Source organism: Silene latifolia, chromosome 9, assembly GCF_048544455.1.
Source record: "Silene latifolia isolate original U9 population chromosome 9, ASM4854445v1, whole genome shotgun sequence".
NCBI classification, from domain to species: domain Eukaryota; kingdom Viridiplantae; phylum Streptophyta; class Magnoliopsida; order Caryophyllales; family Caryophyllaceae; genus Silene; species Silene latifolia.
The window spans coordinates 223,001,764-223,029,447 of record NC_133534.1 but is presented as its reverse complement, the minus strand read 5'-3'; the positions used below and the strand labels follow the sequence as shown (position 1 = coordinate 223,029,447).

Here is a 27,684-nt window from a genome sequence, read left to right as displayed (position 1 = left end):
GTCAAGGCAACAACGGAGTTCGGAGGCAGAATTTAACCCGGAACAGGCGCAGCAGAGCTGCGTCCTTTGGAATAGGCGCAACAGTTGTTGCGTCTGTTCCTGACCTGAATTCTGGCTGTGAAGCCGGAATTGCGTGTTGTTAATACTCATCGGTAAATTTAATGATTGATTATGATATTTACTCGGATGAAAGTGATTAATAGGTTAATTACATGTGATTAAGGGGGTCATAAAACAATAAACATGGATGAGACGGAATATTACGAATTAATTACATGAATGAATGATTGATTAGTGACATGGGTGAACGAAATAAACTAAACATGATGAATTAACGAAAAACATGCGATGAACATGACAATAAACAGATGAAAATATGCCAAAGGTCGAATTCCAGAAACTCAATATGAACAAATCGAATTTCTACAACCCGGATTGAATTTTATGACGAAAACCCGCAAATATGAGATTATAAGGGATTTAAGTCGGATTTAATGATTATATTACATGCTAATGAATGAATGATAATATACATGTGAATTATTAGACTATTATGTCAAAGAATTAACAGGAAAAAAACGAAACAAACAAAATATTGACGAATTACAGAGGACGAAGGAGGAAGAAAGGAAGCAGGAACTGCGGCAGCCTCACGAAGAGGCGCAGCAGGAACTGCGCTCCTTCGAAGAGGCGCAACAGTTGCTGCGTCCTTTCTCGACGGTTTGTCTTCTGGAAATCCGTAAAAAGAGGTTTTAAAGCATGGTTTTAGAAATCCGTTTTAACAAGGTGTTTTCGACATAAACCTTACATTGGTGATTACAAAAAGTAAAATACAATAAATAAAAGAGAGATTTACACCCTCAGACTTACATGTTTGACGAAACGAAATGAACTAAGATATCGATTAGTGATGCTAGACGCGAATGTAAAGAAAGTGCCCTCGTAAGATGAAAACGATTAGATTAATTATGTTGATTGATTGTGGAGTTGGTCAAATTGGTCGGTCATTCAAACGAGGCTGGTACTCAGAAGGATCCAAGCTTACGTGGTCGAAAGTTCAAGCACGCAGACGCCAAAAAGTAAGAACAATGGTCTAGAATGCAAAAGGAGAAGAGAAGGGCGAACACTCGCGTGAGAAATATGAGGAGCGAAGGCTCCTATTTATACTACTCACGTGAAGGAATTAGGGTTTCGGAGAGTCTTTGGAAGTGAATCTCGGAAAGATATGAAAAAGATACGAAAATTACGCATAAAAGGACCTGGGAAGAGGCGCAGCAGCCACTGCGTCTCTTGGAAGAGGCGCAGCACCTGCTGCGTCTGTTCCCAAGTGGTTTCCTCCTGCGGAAGAAAGATTTCCGTGTTTGAGTTATGGAAGGACGGAATAATTTGGTTTTCCTTAATATTTTATGTGAATACTACGGGAAATTGTTTACCAAAGGATAAAGATTGTGAAATATTTATAAAAATATGGAATAGAAATATCCGGAACATTCCAAAACATCCTGACTCGGGATTTAACGGTTATCAGAAAATGAAGACGGTTTTAGGCCCGGACTCCAAATGTACTCTAATTACTGTCAAAACGACCGTATCGGCACGTAAATGACAACTAAGAGGTAGACATTAGTATTTGAGCAATCAATTGACGATAAACTTACGAACTGTCACAAATCGTTCCGCGTAGCAAACATGCGGCCCAATCATCACCGGGTGGTTTGCGGGAGGTGCAGAAATGAGGTATCTACAGAGCCTCCACTTTAACTGAGGCTTGGACAAGGCGAAAGTCAAAGTATAGCCATCAGGCCAATCGAAGATTACAACCTAACGACTATGGCGACGCGAGGCGGCTCAAGGGGTCTGAACCAAGGACCTGTCGTCGGGAACATTTTAGAGTCTGTTGACTATCGGGGAGGGTCGTTTAAAGTCCATTAGACTACGTAAGGATGCTCGCCAGCCATAAGAAGAGACCATACCTCAGGCTTCTTGAGAGACGCCTCCGGAGGTGCATAGGAGCTAAGGTCATGTGTGGGAGCTAAATAAGGTGAGTAGCAGGACGCAGGCGGGAACTGCTGAGAGAAAACTGCTTGGGTAGTCTTCAAGAAGTAATTGCGAATAGCAGACACAAAAGTGGAACCGCCGAGAGAAAAACGCTTGGGTAGTCTTCGAGAAATAATTGCGAATAGCAGACACAAGCGGAACTGCCGAGAGAAAAATCGCTGGGTAGTCTTCGAGAAATAATTGCGAATAGCAGGACACAGGCGGGAACTGCTGAGAGAAAACAATGTTGATCTCCATGTCGGTCATGAACTCTCGTATGGGGAACGTAATCGAGAATTGTATCTCTGTGCCTTGAGAGGGAAAGTATATCCGCTTACTCTCGCTCGGGGGCAAGATAATGAAGAAAAGGCGTGTCGAAACACCTGTCGAAAAATACTTGCTCGTTGCGACAAGCAAGGTCTTGGAAGCAATAAATAACGTATAATAGTCTGCTGCTGGCTTGGAAAATGCGGGCCGGAACGAAAGAAAATCGTCAAACGGATCAAAAGGATAAAATAGCATCAGGGAAGAGGCGCACCAAGGATGGGCCCACAAATAACGAACTCGTAACGAATTTTTGAAAACTCGTATGGAGGGAACACAAGGAAGAGGCACAGCAAGAGCTGTGTCTCTTGGAAGAGGCGCAGCGCCTGCTGCGTCTATTCCCCAAAGTTTATTTTCTGCGTAAAAACGCGATAATCAGAAGGGTTTGTGTTCATTTGTTCGAAACATAATTCACACATTTCTCTCTCAAATCTTCACCATTTCCGCCAAGGTTTGATTCAAAAGCTTGCATTAATCATGACTAATCGAGGTATGTGCTTCATTCTTGCATTAGTCTTCCGTATTGGCTTAATTTTGGATCGAAAAATTAGGGTTTTCAACCCAATTTGATCGAAAATTTGGGGCTTTTCCCCCAAATGCATTTGCTTCGTCAAATTGACATTAGAAACGGGTAATTGGTAGTATAAGGAACACAACCATGTATTTTTTTCAAATTTTCGTTGAGTTTTGAGCATTTGAGTGAATTTGAGACGGTTTTAAACTAAAACCGTAAATTGCTTCGAAAATAGCCTTAGGATTGTCCATTTGCGATGAAACTTGATATTTGGGATCCTTGGATGATGGGTAAACTTCCTATCATCTCGGAATTTTGGTTTGTGACAACTCTTTCAGGACACTTTTCTAGGGCATAATCGCTGTTATAACGAAATGCTGTCGAAATTTCGACTTGAACCCAGAACTAGGCTTCAATTTAGGCTTGACGTGACCCAAATTACCACATGAGCGTTTGGGTTTGTGAGAATATGGCAAAAGATGGCGAGAAAAGAGCGATTTCAGGGCTTCCAAAGGCTCGAAAATCCCTTAACTAAGGCTCGTCGTCGCGTGACGCGGCCTAAATTTGCTTTAATGTTGCAGGTGATGAGGCTTCTACTTCTGGGAGGACTCCCATGGAGATAGATGTTGCTACTGTTGAGGAGGCTTTAGAGCAGGCCTTCACCGCCGCGGTGATGGCTGCTGGGGACGAGATCCATGAGGAGGAGGCTGTTGAGGAGGCCCCGAGACGAGCCAACGTTGGGCGAGGAGGTCGTCAGCTGAGAGGGGATCCTGCGTGGGCTGAGACCTGGGAGAGTAGGCACTTGTTGTGGGCTGCAGAGGGTCACCTGTTCTACAGGACGGTGAAGAGCTTGGTAAATAGGAATTCACTACTCATTATTCATCTTCTTTCATTCATTTGTTCATATCTCTTCCAATTTTCATTCAAAAACTAAAGATAGCTTTTGTTTCAAATCATAATAGGAGGTCGGGAACATTAGGTCGTTCTCGGGCTACACGACAGCGATGGAGTGCTACGAGTGGCTGTCGGTGGAGGAGCGTGCCATGATCGAGCGCGGAGCGTTCGGTGCCTTGGTGCAGGCCTGGAGGGATATAGCGAAGAGGAAGCTGCGGGCTAACCTTAGCCTGGTCCGCGCTTTCTTGGACCGGTTCTGGGATACGACTTCCACGTTTCACATGCCTTTTGGTGAGGTGGGAGTCACTCGAGGACTACGCATGATTTCTCGGTCTACCGTGCGGGATCGAGGCGGAGTGGCCGAGTCTCCGCCATGAGGGTGGACTCGGCCGAGGCTAGGAGGTTGATCGGCCGGAACTTGTCGCCGAGGGCATCACAATGCTGGGTTTGGTGCCCAGCTCCTACGTTCGAGACTACTTTGGGAAAGATCCCGGCGGTACGGTGACGATTGACGAGAGGGAGACGGCTCCTCCTCCCCGTCAACCCGAGCAGGGTCCGTTTGTGGCTCGTGGTTTCTGTCTTCGATTTACCTCGGAGACAAGGGAGAGAGGTCTGTCGACGAAGCTTCTTCCCTTCCTTTCGACCCGAGCTCCTTAGGGCGTTGGGACCGGGTCATTCTTGGTTTTGCGGTCCTCATCGTTTCATGAGGGCCATGGTTCGTCCGGAGTTGATGGAGAAGGGGACTTCTCCTGGCGCTGTCGGACCTTGACTACTGCTGGAGGTATGAACCTTCATTTAGACCGAAATCCATTCCTTTCTTTAGCAAATCACGAAAGATCGTTATTGACTATCTTGCTTTACAGGCGTGGGTGTACTCCTACTTTCCAGGCCTTGCGCCCAAGAGGACGGAGCCGCTGGAGAAGGCCTATCCCGTGGTGAGGGATTGGGTGATGTGCAGGACGAAGAGCAAGCGTTCTTCGCACGGTGTCTACCGGCGGGATGTGAACGCTCTTCAGCTAGACAGCGTAAGCATTTCTCTTATATTCATTTGCTTCTATATTGCTCTTAAATTGATCATAAGAATGATTCCGTTGTTTATCTTGTCTCAGTGGGTGCCCAAGCCTTGGGTGGAGTACCCTGACGCGCCTCCTTTTGTGGCTGAGGTCCTTCGACCTAGGAGCTCGAGCCGGCCGCCGGAGGACGCGATGGGTCCCGTGTGGTACTGGCGAGCGTTTGGCTCGTCGGTGCTATCGGGACGTGTTGACGGTTCTCGTCGATCCTCCCAGACGATGTTCGTGAGCCTTCGAGACCGAGAGGGAGGCGGACTTGGTCGGCGCTAGTGGTGACGCCCTCCTTCTTCCCGGCGAGGACTACTCCTGCGTTCCTCTACGGGAGGTCATGGCGTGCGGCCGTAGTGGTAAGCATCTTTATTCTTCCTCTTTACTTGATTTTTCGAGAACTATGATGAAAGATCATGGATTAATGAAAAATATTTGGTTTTGCAGGAGGTTGAGGCGGCGGGCATCGAGCCCCCAGAGTACCCTGAGACCCTCGAGTACACTGAAGCGACCGGGAGGACGACGATCTCCGAGCTACGCGACTTTGACGTGGCTGTGACGGATGCTGGCCTGGACGACTGGCAGCATCTGATTCGGAGGGTAAACCTCTAATTTTGTGTGATTTTTGTGTAAGAACACATTTGATTGAGTTTATTCAATTATTGAGAACTTCCTTTTGAAAATGCAGGTTGTGCCGTCTCGGTTCGTGGCGTTATGGAGGGTGGCCAACCGGCTGCGAGCTACTGCCGTCGAGGCGCTTGTCGGTGGTCGAGGCCGTCAGGTATGAACCTTGTGCCTATTTCATTTTCGAATTTCGATTTTCCAACTTTTCTTGAAACGATTGCTTGGAATGATTGACATGAGCCAATTTTGTTGTTTACAGGGGGACCGCGAGCTGGAGCGAGAGTTGACCCAGTCTCGGGAGGAGACAGCTCGCTTGTTGAGGGAGCTCGAGGTTCGAGACGCCGAGATTGTCCGCTCTTGCGGCAAGGGTCAGCAGAGTGGAGGGGCGACCAGAGAGTTTTGTTTTAGTTTTTCTTTGCTTGTTGGCTGTATTTTGCACAGTTGTACATTTGGACCTTCATTTTGAACATTCTGGACTTTGTTTGGGGTTCGAGCCCCCAGTTTGTTGTACATTTCCCTTTTTGGTTGTATATAAGATGGCCTGAGTGCCTTTGCTGCTGGGTTGCGTTGCTTAGCGCAAAACGAATGACTCAAAAGAATGCAAAAAAAATGCAAAAATTTTGCCGGAAATGACCGGACGGTAGGGAGGGTTAGCCCCTAAAAAAAAAGAAAAAATAGAAATATATAAGTTAGAAATGAGATGATTAAAAGAATGAAAATAAATGGAACAAATTTAAATTTAGACTTTATTTCCTAAAATGAATTATAAAAATGAAAATTATTTCCTAAAATGAAAAATATTAAAAAAATGAAAATTATTTCCTAAAATGAAAATGTACAAGTGTGCGAAAATGACAAAAATGTCGATGTCGTCCCGGAAAGCGTGCCCGCGGAAGTTAGGAAACCCGAAATATGGTAACTTTCACGTATTTACCAAAATAATATCCCGTAGGAATAGGAAATTATTCGTCATGGAATTAGGAAAGATCCAACGCGGAAAATCACAGAAGTTAAGCTGAGGAAGAGGCGCAGCATGAGTGCGTCCTTTGAAGAGGCGCAAAGAGTCTGCGCTTTGTTCCCAAAAAGTTACTCGTCGGCGCATTTTTGGAAACAGAAATTAGTATAAATAGAGACGTCGATAGAGCTTTTATTCACACAAATCTTCCGTCTCTTCTTCGTCGTATTACATAAAATTCTCAAAAATAATCCTTCATCATGAATACTTTGGAGATTCGCTTAAAGGAATGGACCACGAATTTTCAAACGTGGAGAAATATGATATGGGCGCCTATAATCTTGGATCATTGTTGAGTTTAAAGCTCGTCAAGGTTGTCAAACTGTTCTTGGATGCTTGTCTTGACTATTGGGACCCGAATTACCATGTTTTTGCGTTCCCTGGAGGCGATATTTGCCCATTTCCTGAAGAAATTGCTGCTATTGGTGGGTGGGATCCTGAACACTTGCCCGTCATTCCTTCTACTTCGCAAGGGTACAAGAGCAAGTTTATAGACTTGCTTGGGTTGACTAGACTCAAGGTGGACCGTTTAGTGACCTCGAAGGGAGTGCGAATGTTGGAGTTCATTGACCAATTTATTAACAGGGCTGACCCCACCGTTTCTCATGTTGCCAGGCGAAGGGCATTCGGGTTTTGCTTGTTGCATGTGTATGTCTTCCAAGGGCATGTTGATGAAGACTTGAGAGGTGATCCCCGTCTTCTGGGCCTTGTTGAGCAAATAGAGCTGCGCAAGAGCCCAGCTTGTTTATGCTTAGGAGAGATCCTTTTGGGCTTGGATAATAGGAAAGCCAACCGTGACCTACCGTATTTGGGAAGTCCCGTCATTCTGCAGGTAAAAGAACATTTCTTTCTCTTTTTTTTTTCGTTTTTTTTTTTCCCTTTTCCGATGTCTAATACCCGCTTTTGGTAGGTTTGGCTTATGGAACGACTTCGATTGATCGAGCCCCCAGTTCATGTTCCTTCCTATCATGCTCATTCAATTGCGATGAGGACCGGGCTTTACATGGTGGATTTCACCCGAGTCTGCAATTATTGGGAGAACAAACTGAAGAGTGATGATGACTCGTTGATTAGGTGGATTGTGCCGTGGTGGCATCTCAAATCTGTCACTGGAGTGTCTTCTTTGGATCCTACTCGGTCCGTGCGCATTCCTGGCTTGGAATTTATGATGTGCATTTTCCCGGAAAGTCTGGTGAGACAAGTTGGACTAAAACAGACGATCTCGAAGGTTGATACTGTCCCGCAGACTGCTGTGGCGCTTACTACAGAGAGCCGAAGGGAGTGGGCCATTAAATGGGCTCAAAGAAATGTATGGTTCTTGAACTCTTCTGCAAATGCCTTATGGGTGTCAGATTCTTATCTGCGATGGAGGAAAGCTACTACTCCAGAAGAGCGCGAGAGATTGAGGAAGCGCGAGCCCGCTGACTACAAGGTGCGCGAGGTGGAGAAAGAGAAAGAAAAGCATTTGACTGAGGGAGAGGAAGAAGCCGGGTTTCGAGTTGTTCATCCTTCGAAGAAACCGAAAACTTCTCCTGTCGTAGAGATGGTGACTGGCAAGAATGGGAAGTCTAGGCCTCGAGAAAGATCGTTAGTGATTAGGTCTGAAGTGGCGCAAGAGCGTCCGGCTCGAGGTCGCGACAGGAAGTATGACAAGAATGACAAGGGCAAAGGAAAGATGGAGGAATAGCCCAAGTCTTTATTTATTATTTATTATTATTATTATTATTATTATTATTATTATTATTATTTATTGTTGTAATAAAAAGGTGGGGTTTTTAGAATCCTAGCCTATTCTATTTTTATTATGTAGCATACTATTATTATTAGGGAACGAATGAAATAAAAAGGTTAAATGGTTATGAAACCGTTGTGATTTTCTATTTATTATTCTTGTCGAATTCTAAATGCAATGCAAATATCCTTCTATTTACATTTTAAAAATAGTGGGTTGTATCCTGTGAAGGATTGCCTACGTATTCACTTAAAAAAATGAAATCAAACCCTTGCGCGTAGTTCGAGTAAATGTAAAAGAATAATTGTTCTAAACAAGAGCTTGTAGTGAACTTAGAAAATAAGCATGAGCTTTTTGCTTACTCTGAAGGTGCAAATTTAGTTTATTTGATGATATCAGGATGACGAAAATTGTCAAAGTGCAAGAGCAAAGTGACATTAGCTTATTTCAGCTTGACCAGGGGCCGTTTATTTAGTGCCACAAGAGCGACACGTGAGGTTACGCGAGGCGCGTTTTTTGTTCCTATTCTAGGCATAGTACCGTTTTAGTTGGTCGAGGTTTGTTGGGTTGGAAAACTCATTCCCGTATAGGTCTGTGATTCTAACCGCACCCCCTGGAAGTATGGATTTGACTAGAAATGGTCCGGCCCAATTAGGTTTGAATTTTCCCCGTGGGTCAACAGGTAGAAGAGCTCTAACCGATTTGAGTACTAAGTCTCCTTCCTTGATGTTTCTTGGCTTAACCCTTTTGTTGAAAGCTCGTTTGATACATGCTTGATATGTTTGGACATTATGCAAAGCGCGTAGCCTACGTTCATCCAGGAGGATGAGTTCTTCATACCTATCCCTCTTCCAATCGGCTTCTGGGATTTGACTTTCGAGTAAAATACGCAAGGATGGTATCTCTAGCTCGACTGGTTGTACAGCTTCCATGCCGTAGGTCAAATAGAAAGGAGTAGCCCCAGTGGGCGTCCTAACAGATGTACGATATCCCCACAAAGCAAAGGGTATCTTGCTTGGCCAATCTCGATAGTTGTCGATCATCTTCTTGAGAATTGTGACAACATTCTTGTTTGCTGCCTCTCCGCGCCATTAGTCTGTGGCCTATAGGGCGAAGAGTGGTGATGCCTAATTTTATACTTGGCTAGAAATTGCTCAGTCTCAGCTTGGAAATGTGATCCGTTATCGCTAATGATCTCATGTGGGCAACTGTATCGACAGATGATGTTGTTTTGTATGAACTTTGCCACATTTTTAGCCGTGAGACTAGTGTAGAAAGCCGCTTCTACCCATTTGGTGAAATAGTCGATTGCCACTAGGATGAAACAGGGACCTCCTGTTCTGGCTGGGGTTATCTTCCCGATTATGTCAATTCCCCAAGCAGAAAATGGCCAAGGTGAGGTCATCGTATAGAGCAATGAAGGAGGGACGTGTTGTATATTCCCGAAGATTTGGCAATTGTGGCAATGTCTTACGTATTTGATGCAATCGGATTCCATTGTGGTCCAATAATATCCTAAACGTATGATTTTCTTTGCCATCATGGGCCCACTCATGTGAGGACCACATTCTCCATCGTGGACTTCTTCCATCACCTTTTGTGCCTGTGAATGATCAAGGCAACGTAGGATTACACCAAGAGGTGTTCTTTTGTATAACTCTCCTTGCATGAGAACGTATTGGGAAGATAGTAGGCGTATAGCACGTTGTCCCCTCTTGTCCATATCGGGTGGATAGGTACCATTGAGCTTGAAATTCAGGATTGCTTGGAACCAGGGTTCCTGTGCGATTTCCTCTTCATTGGTGATTTGGCGTACATAAGCCGGCTCTGACCGTCGTTCGATGCACAAAGGCATTTCCACCATGTCATCTGGCATATTAATCAAAGATGCAAGTTTTGCAAGAGCATCTGCAAATTGATTTTCTTCCCAAGGTAGGTGTAGATATGTCACGTGATCAAAGAATTGGGCAACTTGGTCTATTCTGGCTTGATAGGGTGCTAGGCTTTCGCTTCGAATCTTCCAAGATCCTGTAACTTGGTTGATGATCAGTGATGAATTCCCATGTACTCGGAGGTTTTTAATGCCCAAGCTTACTGCCGCTTGTAATCCGATTAGACAAGCTTCGTATTCTGCAGCGTTGTTTGTCACCTCGAAGTCGAGTTTGACAGCGATTGGTGTATGCTCACCTTCAGGAGAAAGGAGCAACACTCCTATTCCAAATCCTCTTAAATTTGATGCCCCATCAAAGTAAAGGTCCCAGGAGTCTACATCAGTTTGGAGTATATCCTCATCCGGAAGTGACCAAGTATCTATTGTTTGTGCATTATTGATGGGATTTTCTGCGAAGAATTCAGCAACGGCACGACCTTTTATAACTTTCAGAGGCACGTATTTGAGGTCAAATTCTGAGAGCATCAAAGTCCATCTTGCTAGGCGTCCATTGAGGACGGGTTTTTCGAAGAGATATTTGTCTGGATCCATTTTGGAGTATATTTTGACGGAGTAGCTAAGCATGTAATGGCGTAGCTTCTTCGTCACCCACACAAGAGCGAGGCATGTCTTTTCAAGTTGTGAGTATTTGCACTCGTACTCCAAGAACTTCTTACTAAGGTAGTAGATAACCCTTTGTTCACTTCCTACGGTCTGAGCTAGCATGGCACCCATGGCTGTTTCGGTTACTGTGAGATTACTGTGGGTAATAAACCAAGAGGTTGATCTCGTTGAGGTGGCATGAGCACTGGTGGTTTAGCCAATATCTCTTTGATTCGGTCGAACGCCTTTTGACAATCATCATCCCACATGGCGTGGTCTGTTTTCTTGAGCTTCTTGAAGATAGGCTCGCAAATCATGGTGAGTTTCGATATGAATCGACTTATATATTGCACTTTTCCCAGGAATCCTTTGACTTCTTTTTCTGTTTGAGGTTGTGGCATTTCGATCAGAGCCTTGATCTTGTAAGGGTCTATTTCTATACCTCGTTGGCTAACGACGTATCCCAGGAGTTTGCCAGATGTTACTCCGAATGTGCATTTCTGAGGATTGAGCCTCATGTTGTACTTTCGTAGCCTTGTGAAAAATTTGCGAAGGTTCGCAATATGCCCCTCTCTATCATTGGATTTGACAATCATGTCATCTACGTATACCTCAACTTCTTTGTCCATCATGTCATGTAAGAGTGTAGTTGCGGTGCGTTGATATGTAGCTCCGGCGTTGATCAATCCAAATGGCATGACCATATAACAATAGGTTCCCCATTGAGTGACAAAGGCGGTCTTGTGCATGTCTTCTATGGCCATCTTGATTTGGTTATAACCCGCGTACCCATCCATGAAGGATAGTAATGCGTGGTCTGCAGTATTGTCCACCAATATGTCGATGTGTGGTAGAGGGAAGTCATCTTTGGGGCTTGCTTTGTTTAAGTCCCTAAAATCAACACAAACACGGATTCTCCCATCCTTTTTGGGTACAGGCACTATGTTGGCTACCCAGTCAGAATACTCGGAAACTTTGATGAACCCGGCTTTGAACTGCTTGTCAACTTCTTCTTTAATCTTGAGAGCCCATTCCGTCCTCATTCGTCGAAGCTTCTGTTTTACAGGTTTGAAACCTGGCTTAATCGGGATTCTATGTTCGGCGATATCCCTGTCGATCCCTGGCATGTCTTTGTAGGACCAAGCAAAAACGTCTTTGAACTCGTTTAGGAGGTCTATGAAATCGGCCCTTTCGGTAGAGCTCAAGGTAGTCCTTATCCTAAGTTCTTGGGGTTCTAGTTCGGTTCCTACGTTGATGGGTTCGGTGTCCTCTATTACTGGTCCCCCTTCCTCTTCCTGTAGTATTTCTTTGGCTACGTGGGGAGGTATTCCGATTGAGTCTGGGTCCTGGTCATCCTCAGTATCATCGTAAACAGAATTGGACTCAAGATAACACAAAGAGTAAGCAAAACCTGATTTATTCATATTAAGGTTTAAGTAAAGTTGAAACAAAGAAGCCATCTGATCCATGGTCAGTGGCGGCAAAGGGACACTGGTTGGGACATTTCCCGAAGTACTGTGACTACTCGAGGCTAAGCTAGGAGAAACAAAGGGAGTGGGGATGACGACAGGAGGAGACCCTCTAATGACTTCTCTAGACTCCGACTCTGACTCCGACTCCGACTCGAACTCATCGTATTCTGGTTCTCCTTTGAACATCTCTCCTTCTCCAGTGGTGAGTTTGAAGAGTCTTCCTTGATTATTGGTCCACTTGACTGATTTTCTCCATCCTTTCTGCTGACTCGCGTTGGTTTCTATGATTAACGCGGTGGGGTTGAAACGATCGTCTTGAAGTATCATGGTAATGATCTCATCCTGCGCGGCCCTAACAAATCGATTTTCTCCGAACAATAGACTAGCAGCTTGTTCGTCTAAGCAAGGTGCTTGACGGGTTTTGACGGTAGGAACCGTTTCTGGAGGGATGAAGTAGCAATCGTGAAAGATCTCGATTCCGGCTAGCTTCTTCTCGAGATAATGCCAAGGCTCGGGAAATCCGTGAAAGAGTTCTAGACTTCCTTCTTCAACAAAGTACCCGTTTAGGGTAGGGAGATAGGGTCGCATTTGGACTCCTACATGCTTACGGTTTTGAACTTGAGCGAGCATTTCGAGAACCTCTTCTTTAGTGGGTTTGTACCCTAGTCCGAGTGGTATCCTCTTTGAGTTGCCTTCCTTGTATGGTGCGAAGGTGTTTCTTCGAGTAGGGTTCAAAGGCATTCCAGGGAAGTATCCCTGGGTTTTGAGTATGTGGTTGACCACCAAGTTGGAGTAGGGATCATAGTATAAGGGTGACAATTCGCTTCCTATGACATTTACGCTTTGGAAGCCCCAAAGTTCATATACTGGATCTGCAAGGACTTGATTGTTCGACTGCTTTTCGATTATTGCCTTGATGGGTGACGAAGTGATTGTTACTACTTTGCCATTTAGTGGGATCTTGATCTTTTGATGAAGGGTGGATGTTACCGCTTTGGAAGCGTGAATCCAAGGTCTTCCTAGGAGTATGTTGAAGGAAGCTTCGATGTCCACTATTTGGAAGTTAACCTTTCGCTCAATTGGCCTTGTGGCTATGGTTATGTTAACCAGTCCTACCACCTTTCGTCGTGTACCATCGTATGCAAGCACACCTTTATTGGTAGGGGTCCAATCCGATTCTTTTATGCCTAATTTGTATGCCGTTTTGAGGGGTATGATGTTGACCGCGGAGCCATCATCTACCAAGGTCATTGGCACATTTTTCTTTAGACAAATTACAGTGATGTAAAGAGCTAGATTGTGACTAGCGCCAAAAGGTGGCAAATCTTCATCTGAGAAAGTAATAGGATTACTTAACTTTGGTGATTCTTGGAAGACCAAGTTGACTACATCTTCGGGTGTCGAGTTATGTGCTACATTTAGTTTGGCCAAATCTTGCAGTAAAGCTTGGCGATGTGGGAATGAGCTCGCTTATTAATTGCCGACCGAAAGATCACCTTTGTCTTCTTGTAGTTGCTTGAGCAAATGGTCAGTGGAGTCCTCTTCGTTATCATTTGGTGTGACAACGTTGGTTGGACCATTTTGAGTAGTGCTTTGATATGGACGTCCCGAACGAGTTAGGTGGTCCACATCTTGGTCTTCACCATTTTGGACTATTTCCTTGACTAGGGAGTTCTCAATGAGATACTCGTCCTCATCGTCGTCGGCCCAAACGCCATTGATTGTAGCTAGTTTCCTCATTCTCATGATTTCATTTTCTAGTCGTATGATTTGGTCGACTAGTTTATCAACCACGGCGACTATTTCTTGCATAGTAGCGTTTTGAGAGAAGATTAGTGGCTCATGCTTCTTGGGTGTTGCGTTGGGATCATGTAAAGTTGTCACCACATTTTCTAATTCCCAAACTTGCCTATCCACACTCCTTGCCCATGTGATGAAGTCGGAAATGGTAGGGGAGATGGTAGAGTAGAACCCCTCACTCTTGATTGCATGGATTTCGTCTTCAATTGGAGAAATGAGGTGTGAACAATCTAAGGTAGATTCGTCACTTGTAATCACTAGAACTCCAAGAGGATTCTGAGTGTTGTTAGGTTTGCCTCCCGGCGGTATTGGTAGTCGACCATCTTCAATCATGTCTTGAAGCACATTTTTCAACTTGTAGCATTTTTTCGTGTCATGCCCCTTACCCCTATGGTATTCACAATACGAGTTCTCGTCCCAGAATTTGGATTTCCTTTCGGGTTCGGGAGTAGGTCCAATGGGTTGATGTTTGCCTTGCTTCATTAACCTTTTTAGAGCGTTGGAGTAAGTGTCCCCAAGATTTGTGAATTTCCTTGGTGGAGTACTCTTCTTGGATGGCTCGAGAAGGTTAACTTCATCGGTTTTTCTAGTGGAGCCGTATGAACGACTTGTTGAGCCTTGATATCCTCGACCTACCGTTTTGGACAAGAGCCATATACGGATGTCATCTTCAATCCTTGTCCCTAGTACGGTTAAGTCCTTGAAAGTCTTGATGTTTTGGTATCTCAAATGGTTGGCATAAATGGGTTTGAGATTATCCACAAACTTCTCCACAAGGGTTGCCTCATCCGGGCGTTCAACTAGTTGGGTACTAGTCTTCCTCCACCTACTTAGGAAGTCGGTGAATCCTTCTTTGTCATTTTGGGTAAGAACCTCTAGAGTGCGCATGTTAACTTGGATCTCGGCATTATCCGTATATTGCTTAGAAAACTCGATCGCGGCATCTTCCCAAGTAGCGACCTTCTTGTGTTCTAAGGAGTAGAACCATTGCTTCAGGATGGTGTCAAGAGATAAAGGAAAGATCCTTAAGAACATCTCGGGTTTGATGCCTTTGATTGACATATAATCCTTGAAGGCACGGATGTGATTCAAAGGGTTTTCATGTCCCTTGAATTTAGGGATATCCATCATGTTGAAGTTGGTTGGCAATTTGGAATTGACGGCCTCGTACTTGCGGTTATTCTCCCTATAAATGTCATCCCCTTTAAGGTACATCAATTGCTCCTCTAAGTATTGGAGTCTTTTCTCGGCTACAGTTAGTCCCATGGGAGGATTTTCATCCCAGGATTCATCCGCGGAGTCACCTATTACTTCACTTTCATGAGGAGGCAATCTCCCCTCTACGGCATAGATCCGGCCCTCGATGATTTCAAGGCGATCATGGACTTGGTCTTGGGTAACTTGGATTTGGGCTAGCGCGGCTAGGATTCGATCATAACCATCTTGAAGTTGGTGGAGGTTTGTTTCGCTGGATCCAGGTATCTTGAAAACTGTATTAGAGATCGATGACGAATCAAAACACGATCGACCATTCTAACACACTTGCTAAAAGAAGAAATGTTTTGACTCGTGAAGTGGGTGTGTGCCACTTGTGTTGAGTGAGCTTTGAAGAAAGGACAAGAATTTTGAAAATGTGTATCCTAGTCAACTATAGTATAGTTGTAGGAGTGGACTCGAAGTGAGGTTTTGAAATAGGCTTGTGACCCGGACTTTGACTCGACAAATGGACAAAGTTTTGACTGGGTTTTGCGCTAATCAAATGGCCTTTTTCGAAATTTTGATTTTTACAAAAATTGTCATGGTTTCGTTTAGAAATGGTGATCACGTAAGGTACAAACATTTATACAAGCATTATAACGGGATTCTGAGTGCACTTAAAAGGGTTTTGGTTTAAAGGGTGGGTTGCCATACCGAACCATCAAACCCGAAGTCTGTGAAGAGGCTCGTACCAAACAAGAGTAAGGCCGATTCCTAGTCCATTTCCTCAAGTAGTGAAGGCCCTTGATACAAACAAGAGTAAGCATCATGATATGGATGACGTCAAACGCTATCCATCCTTAGGCCCAAATAAGAATTAAGACCGTTTAGACGGGACGATTGGTCGAATGGGTTGGGTTGGGCCTAGGAAGGCCGAATAAAACGGTCTAGGAAGACCGAGTTATGAAAACCGACAATTGTCTAGTACAAATTATTCTCTAACCTTGTTAAAGTTTCACCCTTGGCTACACGTAAGTGTATTATCCCCAGTGGAGTCGCCAAACTGTGGACAGTGGGGGGCCCACGGGGGCGCTTGGGAGGAAGAGAACAAGCGTTTGCATTTTTGTTGGAGTCGCCACCAATTTTTATGGGAAATTGGAACCGTTCGAATACCTCGTGCCATGTCAAGACACAAAGTAGAGACATGAACACTAAGCAATCGTTACCCTTAGCATTCTATGTCTAGAATGACTCTCGTGTATGCCAATGAACACGGGTGTTCACGGAGATCTGGAGTAAGGGGTGAGGGTACGTATTAGGAAGCTCTTTTGATCGAACACCTAATCCCGCCCGCCTCGATAGCGGCCTCTACTAATGATTAGGGACATCATCTATACTTAATATATCGTCGGCTATATGCATGCAATGCAACATCCAAGTTTTAATCCTAGCATGTGAGAATTAACTAAGTCGGTGGACAATTAGTTTAACATACAATTGGGTCGAAGTAGGATTTAATGTTCAATTACATGTGAAAACATACAAATGATACAAAATACAATGATAAATACAATAATGAAAATTACAATAATGAAAATTACAATAATTACATTGGGATAAGCGATTTATGTCGAAAATACCTTTAAAATGGATGATTTGAGAAAAATAATAAAAGAATAAATCAACGAACCAAATAGAAGGCGGTAATACGAATAATAGTCAATTATACGTAAGCTAATTAACCTAAGTCAAGGCAACAACGGAGTTCGAGGCGAAATTCAACTCGAATAAAGCAGCAGAAGCTGCGTCCTTTGAATAAGCGCAGCATTCTTGCGTCTGTTCTGACTTTGACTCTACTCGTGTAAGCGAATTGCGTGTTGTTAATACTCGTCGGTAAATTTAATGATTGATTATGATATTTACTCGGATGAAAGTGATTAATAGGTTAATTACATGTGATTAAGGGGGTCATAAAACAATAAACATGGATGAGACGAAATATTACGAATTAATTACATGAATGAATGATTGATTAGTGACATGGGTGAACGAAATAAACTAAACATGATGAATTAACGACAAACATGCGATGAACATGACAATAAACAGATGAAAATATGCCAAAGGTCGAATTCCAGAAACTCAATATGAACAAATCGAATTTCTACAACCCAGATTGAATTTTATGACGAAAACCCGCAAATATGAGATTATAAGGGATTTAAGTCGGATTTAATGATTAGATTACATGCTAATGAATGAATGATAATATACATGTGAATTATTAGACTATTATGTCAAAGAATTAACAGGAAACAAACAAAAGATTGACAAATTACAGAGGACGAAGGAAGAAGAAAGGAAGCAGGAACTGCGGCAGCCTCACGAAGAGGCGCAGCAGGAACTGCGCTCCTTCGAAGAGGCGCAGCAGTTGCTGCGTCCTTTCTCGACGGTTTGTCTTCTGGAAATCCGTAAAAAGATGTTTTAAAGCATGGTTTTAGAAATCGGTTTTAACAAGGTGTTTTCGACATAAACCTTACATTGATGATTACAAAAAGTAAAATACAATAAATAAAAGAGAGATTTACACCCTCAGACTTACATGTTTGACGAAACGAGATGAACTAAGATATCGATTAGTGATGCTCGACGCGAATGTAAAGAAAGTGCCCTCGTAAGAGGAAAACGATTAGATTAATTATGTTGATTGATTGTGGAGTTGGTCAAATTGGTCGGTCATGCAAACGAGGCTGGTACTCAGAAGGATCTGAGCTTACGTGGTCGAAATTTCAAGCACGTAGACGCCAAAAAGTAAGAACAATGGTCTAGAATGCAAAGGGAGAAGAGAAGGGCGGACACTCGCGTGAGAAATATGAGGAGCGAAGGCTCCTATTTATACTACTCACGTGAAGGAATTAGGGTTTCGGAGAGTCTTTGGAAGTGAATCTCGGAAAGATATGAAAAAGATACGAAAATTACGCAGAAAAGGACCTGGGAAGAGGCGCAGCAGCCACTGCGTCTCTTGGAAGAGGCGCAACACCTGCTGCGTCTGTTCCCAGGTGGTTTCCTCCTGCCGAAGAAAGATTTCCGTGTTTGAGTTATGGAAGGACGGAATAATTTGGTTTTCCTTAATATTTTATGTGAATATTACGGGAAATTGTTTACCAAAGGATAAAGATTGTGAAATATTTATAAAAATATGGAATAGAAATATCCGGAACATTCCAGAACATCCTGACTCGGGATTTAACGGTTATCAGAAAATGAAGACGGTTTTAGGCCCGGACTCCAAATGTACTCTAATTACTTTCAAAACGACTGTATCGGCACGTAGATGACAACTAAGAGGTAGACATTAGTATTTGAGCAATCACTTGACGATAAACTTACGAACTGTCACAAATCGTTCCGCATAGCAAACATGCGGCCCAATCATCACCGGGTGGTTTGCGGAGGTGCAGAAATGAGGTATCTACACAACTGAGTGTTCACCCTCCTCCAACGGGTTAGGAACTCAGTGAACCCTTCCTTGTCGTTTTGGGTTTGCACTTCGAGAGTATGGATGTTGGCCTGGATCTCGACATTGTCGGCATACTGTTTGGCAAACTCAACTGCGATCTCATCCCAAGTAGTAAGGTTTTTCGGGTCCAAGGAGTAGTACCATTGGCGAGGAATCGGCTCCAAAGAGGATGGGAAGATCCTGGTAAAAAGCTCCTGTTTGACCCCTTTAATGGCCATGTAGTCTTTGAAAGCACGGATGTGGTTAAGTGGGTCCTCCACTCCCTTGAACTTAGGCACATAGGTCAGGGTGAAGTTGTCAGGTAACTGATCCCCAACAGGTTCGAACCTTCGGTTATTTTCAAGGTGGATATTGTTACCCCGGGCAAGGAGCTGTTCTTCCAAGAGTTTCACCTCTTCTCTCGTTTCGATCGAGGTGGGGTATTATGTTCCCCAATTTCCTTGTTCTCCAGGGCATCGATACGAGTCTCGACGTGATCCAGGGTGATCTTAAGAGCGGTAAGCAGGCTGGCTAGCTGATCAGTTATGACATCTCTGTTGTTATCATTGTTGTTGTGGTTGACAGACGAAGTTGAAGACGGGGCCATGGCTCTGAGGCAGAAAAACGGCTCACATTACAACTCAATCCGACACGGTTCCAAGACTGAACGCAGACAACACAGAGGACGAGACAAAGATCGACTCAACAAGACGGGGTGACCGTGTGTGGTCCCTCGGCGCTAACTCGATTTATGACGTGACGGTGTTTGACCGAACCTTTGACACGAGTCCAACATGACGGCGTGACGCCATTGGACAGGTCTCGTGATGATACGACTCATAAGTAAAGACCCATAAGTACGCTTGCTTTGACTCGATAGACACGAGGCGGAATTGGAATGGTGGACTGAAGTTTTCGAAAATAGGAATTTTCAAAAAGATTCATTTGTCGCTTTTATTGACGGCTTTCGAAGATAGAGATATCCGCAAGTCGATCAGTTGAAAAGGGTTGTCTTAAGTTTATTTGCAAAAGACGGTTTGAGTTTGAGTCGGCTCGGAAAACAGTGTGTTGCTTCCCAAGACGGTTTTGAAATTCAAAATTGTATGTTTTGAAAATCGAGTTTGAAATGTTTGAAAAGGTCTCGGGGACGGTGCATGATCCTCGGGATCTGAAAGTGTCTCGAGAAAAGGGTGTGTGCTTTTCTCGGGTTTTGAAAGAAAACCATTGTCTGCGCGAAACGGGTTAAAATCCGTGTCTAGACGCGGCGATTATAACGGCGTAAAAAGGCGATTTGAAATGGTTATATAAAACCGGGTTTGAAAATCGTCATTACGACGGCCTAGAAAGGCGTGTTGAAATGGTTATACAAAACCGGGTTTGAAAATCGTCATTACGACGGCCTAGAAAGGCGTGTTGAAATGGTTATACAAAACAAGGTTTGAAAATCGTCATTACGACGACCTAGAAAGGCGTGTTGAAATGGTTATACAAAACCGGGTTTTGAAAATCGTCATTACGACGGCCTAGAAAGGCGTGCATCGGTCGGCGAAAGACCGAGGTTTGAAATGGCCATTATAACGGCGCGAAAATGGTGTTTTTGAAAGTTTGAAAATGACACGGAAGGACTTATGATCAGATAGCACATAAGCACTCACAGTTCATTATATTATGCATCATGCTGACATGGGTTTTGGCTTAGAAGGGTGGGTTACACACCAAGCAATCAAACCCCGATTTGCGAGAGGGATACCAATCCAAACAAAATGTGTAAGGAGGGTGCCCTAGCCTCGTGCTCGAAAGTGATGAAAGCTCTTTGACGAAACAGAAATGTGTAACGTCAACGGTATGCTTGACTCAATCGGGATTCGAAACGCAGGGAAGAGAAAAACTCACGCCGACGAAAACGAGCCAACTGGTCGAAAAGGGTTAGGTTGTGGGCCCGGACAAGGAAACCCGACTGTGACCGTAATATCAATTAATGCATTCCAACCAAGACCTCGTTCGATTCTCACCATCTAGGGATCACAAAGACGTAAGTGTCCTAGTTTTCCCCAGCGGAGTCGCCAATCTGTGGGCATGGGCCACGTCTCGGTCTGTGGATTTGGGCCACCAACCAATCCGTAGTCACGGGCCACCTGCACGCCAAGCCAATATGTGGACATGCAGCGGTCTTTTGAAAGCCACGCTCGGCGGCGTAAAGATGCTTTCGACCGGATCGTTTTAGATCGGTCGGTTTCGTCTCGGTAAGGGTCAACGATTAGAGATGTTCGCAGTCGCCACCAAGCATTTGTGGGATGCCTGGAACCCGTTTGAATTCCACTTTATACCTCGGTCAAATCGAAGCACAAAGCAGCGTTTGACATAGGTACTAAAGATAAGGAAATCGTCCCTCTTTAGCATCCTATCTCTAGAATGACTCTCGTACGCCCTGGATAAGGTCGTCCACTATCCAAAGTTTCTGAGTAAGAGGTGAAGGTACGTATTGGGAAGCCCTTTAATCAGACACCCAATCCCGCCCGCGTTTAGCGGCCTCTACTGATCGATCTTGGTTGGTTGAATGCAAAAGTTGATAAAACGGTTTAAATGCACGAATGCGCATCCAATGATTTAAACCTAACATGTGAGAGCTTTCTAAGTCGGTTGATTTAATCCAAGTATCAAGTATAAGATATCGAGTTGGATTAATGGTTGATTTTCATGCAAGACGGAAATTAAACATCCATTTACCGTATTAGGTTTAGGGTGCATAACATGATCCATTTGTCTTAGTAAGGCATTTTGCAAATATGGTTTTGAATAATCGAATAGTCATCTGATCCGTCCTATATCCGGGTTAGCCGGAGTCAGGATCGTCCTAGACTAATGTTGGAAGGGAACAGACCCTGTACCAGACGGCTATAAGAGGCGCGAGCCAGCCGGCGATGTAAGGGGCCTCCCTCTGGTTTTGAAAATGAGAAAGAAAAGGCCTGCTTGAGGCGCGGGTTAGCCAAGGATTGTATGCCGTGTTCTGACTATTTAGAAAACATTATAAAACGTGTTGAAAATGGGTATTTGAACCCGGTTTGATTTTGAAAGGGTCGTTTAGACCGCATTTGTTGATTTGAAGAACTAGACTCGAATAATCATCATTATTTGATAATATTCGGTGTCGGGTTCGATTTGACAAACTTGACATGAATAGTTTTGAAAAATGATTATGGACTAATTGTTTTAAGTCCATTTTGAATGTAATTAGTCGATACTCGTCATCGTACCCGGGTTAAAATCCGGCATGGTATGTAGAACCAAGGATGATTTTGTGTTGGTGAGTAATATGTTTGTTTGAAAATGCGAGGAAATGAAATAAAAGGCTTTAAAATACCTTCTAAATGTCATTAACCAAATATTATCACCGAAACACGGATTTAACCGCTATGGTATGAGGAACCAAGGGTGAAAAATGTTTTATGGTTAAGACATGTGAAAGAAACAAAAAGGTTTCAGAAATACTTGAAATGGTAAAAACCGATTACAAATATGAAAAATGGATTAAGGGAAATGACGAGAACAAACACGATTGATTTCTGGTCTGAATACCCCATTTAGGCGCGAGCGCTTGGCGACCTAAGGGGCTTCGCCTCGGACCAAAAATCGCTTTTGGCTCGTTTATTCCATGTTTTGGTTCATGTTATGCATGTTTTAGCATGTTAGAGTCATGAAACAAATGAAAACATAATAAAAGAGGATTTTTACACCCTCATACTTACATGTTTGGTTATGGCGAGTGACCGACGTAAGTGTAACAACTCGTTTGATCGGAAAAAACTCAGTTTAAAACCGTTTTGGTAAGTAAAAGAGTGTTTTTAAAAGTTTAGTGATGGTGTAGTGGTCGAAGTGGTAGGTCAAGTGATTTAATGCACGATGACGGTACCAAACAATGTGTAAGGCTCATGTTTACGATCGGTAGGTCGTAAATACGCGTCGGATTGTGACTTAAGAAGTCGAGTCGAGAATTTTAAGGGAGAAAAGAGGGGGCGGACACTCGCGTAAGTCTCAAATGGGTGGCATTTGAGGGGTAATTATAGGAGAATGAGTGGTTGTGTGAGTTTTGAGCGACGTAGCCACCTGGGCTGCTCAAAGAGGTGCGAGCCACGTCGCGGGTCTTCGAGTTGTGTTGTCGCTTTCACAACAAACGCAATCATGATTTGTTCTATCCTAGGATTTGTAGTCATATGTTTGGTACTTGACCATTCATAAATCCGGGAAATCTTAGCATAGAAGGTTTGAAATGTTTGTTTTTTGTGGTCGACTCGGTTTGACTCGTTGTTGGAGTCGGGATTTGAATTTTTGAGTCGGTTTTTGGTCCGGTGTCGGTTTTGACTCTAGTTAGTGTCATTGCGACCCCGTCGCCGTGCATTAAACACTCCAGGTATTTTTGAAATGTTTTGAGATGTTTTATTTTCGAAATCGTTTTAAGTTTTCCGACATAAAGTTGTACACAAACTGTCGATCAAACGCCCCGATTCCAAAACATGTTGTAGTCCGATAATCATCGGGTGTTTGTTGGAGTCTCAGCAGATACCGGGTATCTACAAGCCCCTTTAATAATGTACTGACTTTTGGATTTGGTTTTAGTCTCTGTCCGGATTGGTCAGGTGTTTTCACCACCTTGACCCTGGTATTATTATTATACTATGATTATCTACTTTATTTAAGTTATTTCTTTTGTTATATAATATGGGTTGTTACACTTGGTATCAGAGCGAACACGCTCCCAACTCTCGTTTAGTTATGACTAAAATAAATGGCCTAGTAAATGTGTGAGAGTAAATGGGGTAGAAGCCAATAGGATGTGTGACACCCCCATATACCAAGGAGCCTTACTAAGACCTTCCCTAGCATATAAGGACATCACCATCTCGGTTGCCCGAGGAAAGTAATCATCAAAGGTCAATAAAAGAACATTTAAACTATTTTACAAGTGTTACAACCAAACTGCTAAAAGGAAGATACAACTCATCACTATAAACTACATCCTGTCGTAACTCGTGAGGACGCATCCCAGCCCGGACTCCAGTAATCATCCAAGACAACACCTGCTAAGAATGACTGCTCACCATAAGGGATCACGGCAGACACAACAAAACAAACAAGACAAACCAAACAAGGTCAGTAACTGAGACAAGACACAACAACCATAACCGACCTATAACAACCACAACCAAACACCCACACATTCACAACTACTCCAACCAATCTTCGTCACCGACTATCCACTGGACCAGCCCTGCCAGTGGGGAACAGCAGCCGTTCCCACCTAAGCCCCGCTCATCATATCGAGCGATAACCCTGTCCAATTAATGTGCACATCCCCTCCCGTGGCGGGTTCCACGGAGGGCGAAACTAGGGCGTGAAGCCACTCTCGCAAGCGAATCCACTCAGCCGAGGATGCACCTCGAGAACCACAGACAATCAGTCACAAGCACTTGTATCACAACAACGATAACGACAATGACAACAACAACAACCACAATAACGATAACAACAATCCACAACAACAACCGACACTCTAACAACCAACAGAGACTGAGTAGGCGAACCTACCTTTAACCAAAAGCAGAGATTCCTTGATTAGCCATGTGACATCAACCAAGTAAGCATCCCTAAACAAACCATACACAAGCCTATTACTACCTCTACAGCCATACAAAGAACGACAACGACAAAGACGATGATGATAACATACCTACGCATCTCACAACGGCGTTAAGACCGCTACCCGACTCAAGCAACTCGTCCTCGGAACACTAGCATCCTCAAGGGCTCCCATGGAAGGTATTTGGTGAAGGAAAAGGAGGGAGGCGACCTATAGATCTGAAGGAAGGAGGTGGAAATGATATGCGGTTTTGACAAAACACGATTATAAACTCTCGCTGGAAAGACGCTACTCGATCGAGTAACTAACGTACTCGATCGAGTGCCCCCTACTCGATCGAGTACTCAAGCTACTCGATCGAGTAGCCTCTACTCTATCGAGTACCACCCACAAAGAAAGTCAAACAGGGCAAATGGTAACTGTGGCACGCATCACTAAGGGCTATTGCCTGCCCCCAAGGGTCGGTCAACGAACCCCTAAAAGGACGGGTATTACAGTCTTTACCCCTTAAAAGAACTTTGTCCCCGAAGTTCAACTCACCCTTCCCCAACCTCACGACAAGAACTCAAGGTTGACAGCACCGTTCTCTTGACATAGGTTACTACTCTCTAGAAGCATTACCCCACTATGTCATCATCATCACTGCCCGACACGCTATGTATACCAACTTCTACGACCCACAACTTGAAGTACCAAACTCATAACATGTACCAACACGACCCACAGCTAAACTACTATCCAAACTCTTAGCCACGCACTACGGGACTATACTTTCATTAGTACATAACCATCAATACCAAACATACCACACAGCTATTCAAACACTTCGTTACCGTTCCCGACACGCTCATCTCTTCATGACTATCGTTTCATTGTAGTTTACTCAACTTTTACTTAAACGTACAAACTACTCACCAAAACAATTGAAACAACTGCAACAATTAAAACAATCGCATCAAAACAATTAAAACAACTACAACAATTAAGACAATTACAACTTCATGCGAGAATCATAACAGAGACAATAGAGAGAATTACTAACAGCAATGAAATTAGTATAATATACCACAAGATTATTATAATATCGGCCTTTTTATTTCGCGACAATACTCTTCCCCTCTAAAAAGGAACTTCGTCCCCGAAGTTCACCATTAAGTAAATTGTCCAATACAAACTGCCCTTGTCGACATTACTCGTTAATTCCAACTAACATTGTCATACATACAAATATATGCTACCTTACGAGGATAATTATCATGAATCATAAAAACATGCATATATCAATTGTATGTAATATAGCTATGGAAATTCTGCGAAATAGGTAACAAGTCTTTTCGATAATGAATAAGTTAGGCTTGCTTGTGAATGTAATAAAAGAACCCTTTATGTCACATCTATTCCCACAAAATGTCATTTATAAGTCAAGCACGGACCCAAGTATAACTAATAGGTCGACCCAACTATGCCACTAACCATCAATGACCATTATAAGTATCAAAATATGCAAAATTAAAACATTCAAACAAATAAATTTTCGAAAAGTTCCTGTAACAGTGACACTCGATCGAGTGGATTAGGTACTCGGTCGAGCTGGTCTTACTCGATCGAGTATCTTAGCTACTCGATCGAGTAGCTTCAGGTCAAAGACTGCTCAAAATCTCCCAAACACAACATCAATATCTATATATACATAATCGCATAGCCACGAGTCGGATGATAACCCAACCGTAAATCCTGCAAACAAGTCTAAGGAAAGCAAATATGGCCTTAAGGCCACCAATAAAGTCCGAACATAAAAGCACGAAAAGATAAATTTCCAACCAAAGCAAACTAACATCCGATACAACTACTAACAAAGTAAGAAAAGGAGTATCACTCCTGCTGTTGCTGCTGCTCATCCATAACATCATACTCATATCCACCACCACCTGAGGTGCCTGCTCCTGACGTACCAACACCCGCATCACCACCGGCTCCAGCATCTGACCTCACATACCAAGGGGTCAAACCGCCGTAAGGGTAGGACTGAGGCGCTCCCCATGTCGACGCATCCACCCCGTAAGAGTGGAAAACCCCGCTGTAATCTCCGACTCCCCTCCACCAAACTGGATGTGGTCCCGATGTCCCAAGGCCCTGAGAATACGCCATCTCATGCATGTTCCAGAGCGTCAAGGTAGAAGACACTCTCTCAGTCAGATAGCTATCACGTGTCTCCGGGGTATCAAGGTAAGGGTAACAAGGAAACGGGTGCTGTGGTGGTGCTGCCGGCTATGGCTGGGTCTCAACCATCCTCTCCCTCACACGGTGTGGTCATCTCCCTAACCTGAGTCTATCTCTGTAGCTCTCACATTCTCCTCTTTTCTCGGCTCGGACATAACCTGAAGGATCGCATCATCAATGAGGTATGTCTGTCTCGCCGGTGGTGCACCCTCCTCCTCCTCATCAAAATCGATAACTACCACTGTCGCAGGTAAAGGCTCAGTCGGTGGGAGGTGCTCAGGAGCCGGTATCCTCATCCAGCTCATGCCCCACACCCTCCATGCTAGGCTACCATCCGCCAAAATTCTCAACCATTTCAGGTCGAGGAAATAATCCCTATCCATGGTAGGTACGGGGGTGGCTAAGGGAACGTACTCGAAGGAAGCCTCAAAGGAAGCTAGCTTTTCAGCTAGCCGGGTGGCAATCGCACCACAACTCAGGAACCTAGTACTAGAAGAGGCCATCAAAACAAGGCTGGCACAAACCATAGCGGGAGCATTGAAAACCACTTTCTCGGTCCGGTCAGGGTTAAGATAGGCCATCAGAAGCAACAACTCGTGGGAGTTCAACTTACTCATATCAGGCCGCTCATAAAGAAGATTCGACACAGCACGTAGGAAGATCCCCAAGGTAACATGTTGCACATCATTAATCAACATGTTACTAGCGGTGGGGGCTGATTTCCCGGTAATACAGGGCATAAGTCGGCAAACCCCGCACTCAGCTGGAATGTCACGGAGAGATCCCTTGGGAGGTTTAGCCAAACCAAGGTGGGAGGCAAACAGGTCCATGGTTAACATAAAACTGGTGTTCATAAGACGAAACTGCACCGTCTGCTCAGCCGGTTCGTACTTAAACGAGCTCATGAACTCCAAGGTCAGAAAAGCATAGGAATGTTTCCGTAAACGCTACAACCAGTGAACCCCAAAGTCTCAAAAATATGACGGACATCCGTCGCAACACCCAGGTCCTCTAAAATAGTCGTGTTAACACAACGGGTTGGTCTCTTCTTGCGAGACTGTAAAGCTACAAACCTCTTCCGTTGGTTGACACGTCTGTCGCGTACCTGTCAAAAATAACCAACTGGCTCT

At 44.0% G+C, this 27,684-nt stretch overlaps 1 protein-coding gene across 1 annotated transcript in view; it reads right to left on the bottom strand.

The window, feature by feature from the left end:
* The window catches only part of LOC141602277 (uncharacterized), a 48,504-nt gene extending 21,120 nt beyond the window's left edge, over nucleotides 1-27,384 (bottom strand). The window contains exon 1 of the mRNA XM_074422580.1: nucleotides 27,079-27,384. Within this exon, the coding sequence (XP_074278681.1) occupies nucleotides 27,079-27,384 (306 nt within the window). The remainder of the gene's footprint in view (nucleotides 1-27,078) is intronic.
* Nucleotides 27,385-27,684: the final 300 nt, after the last annotated feature.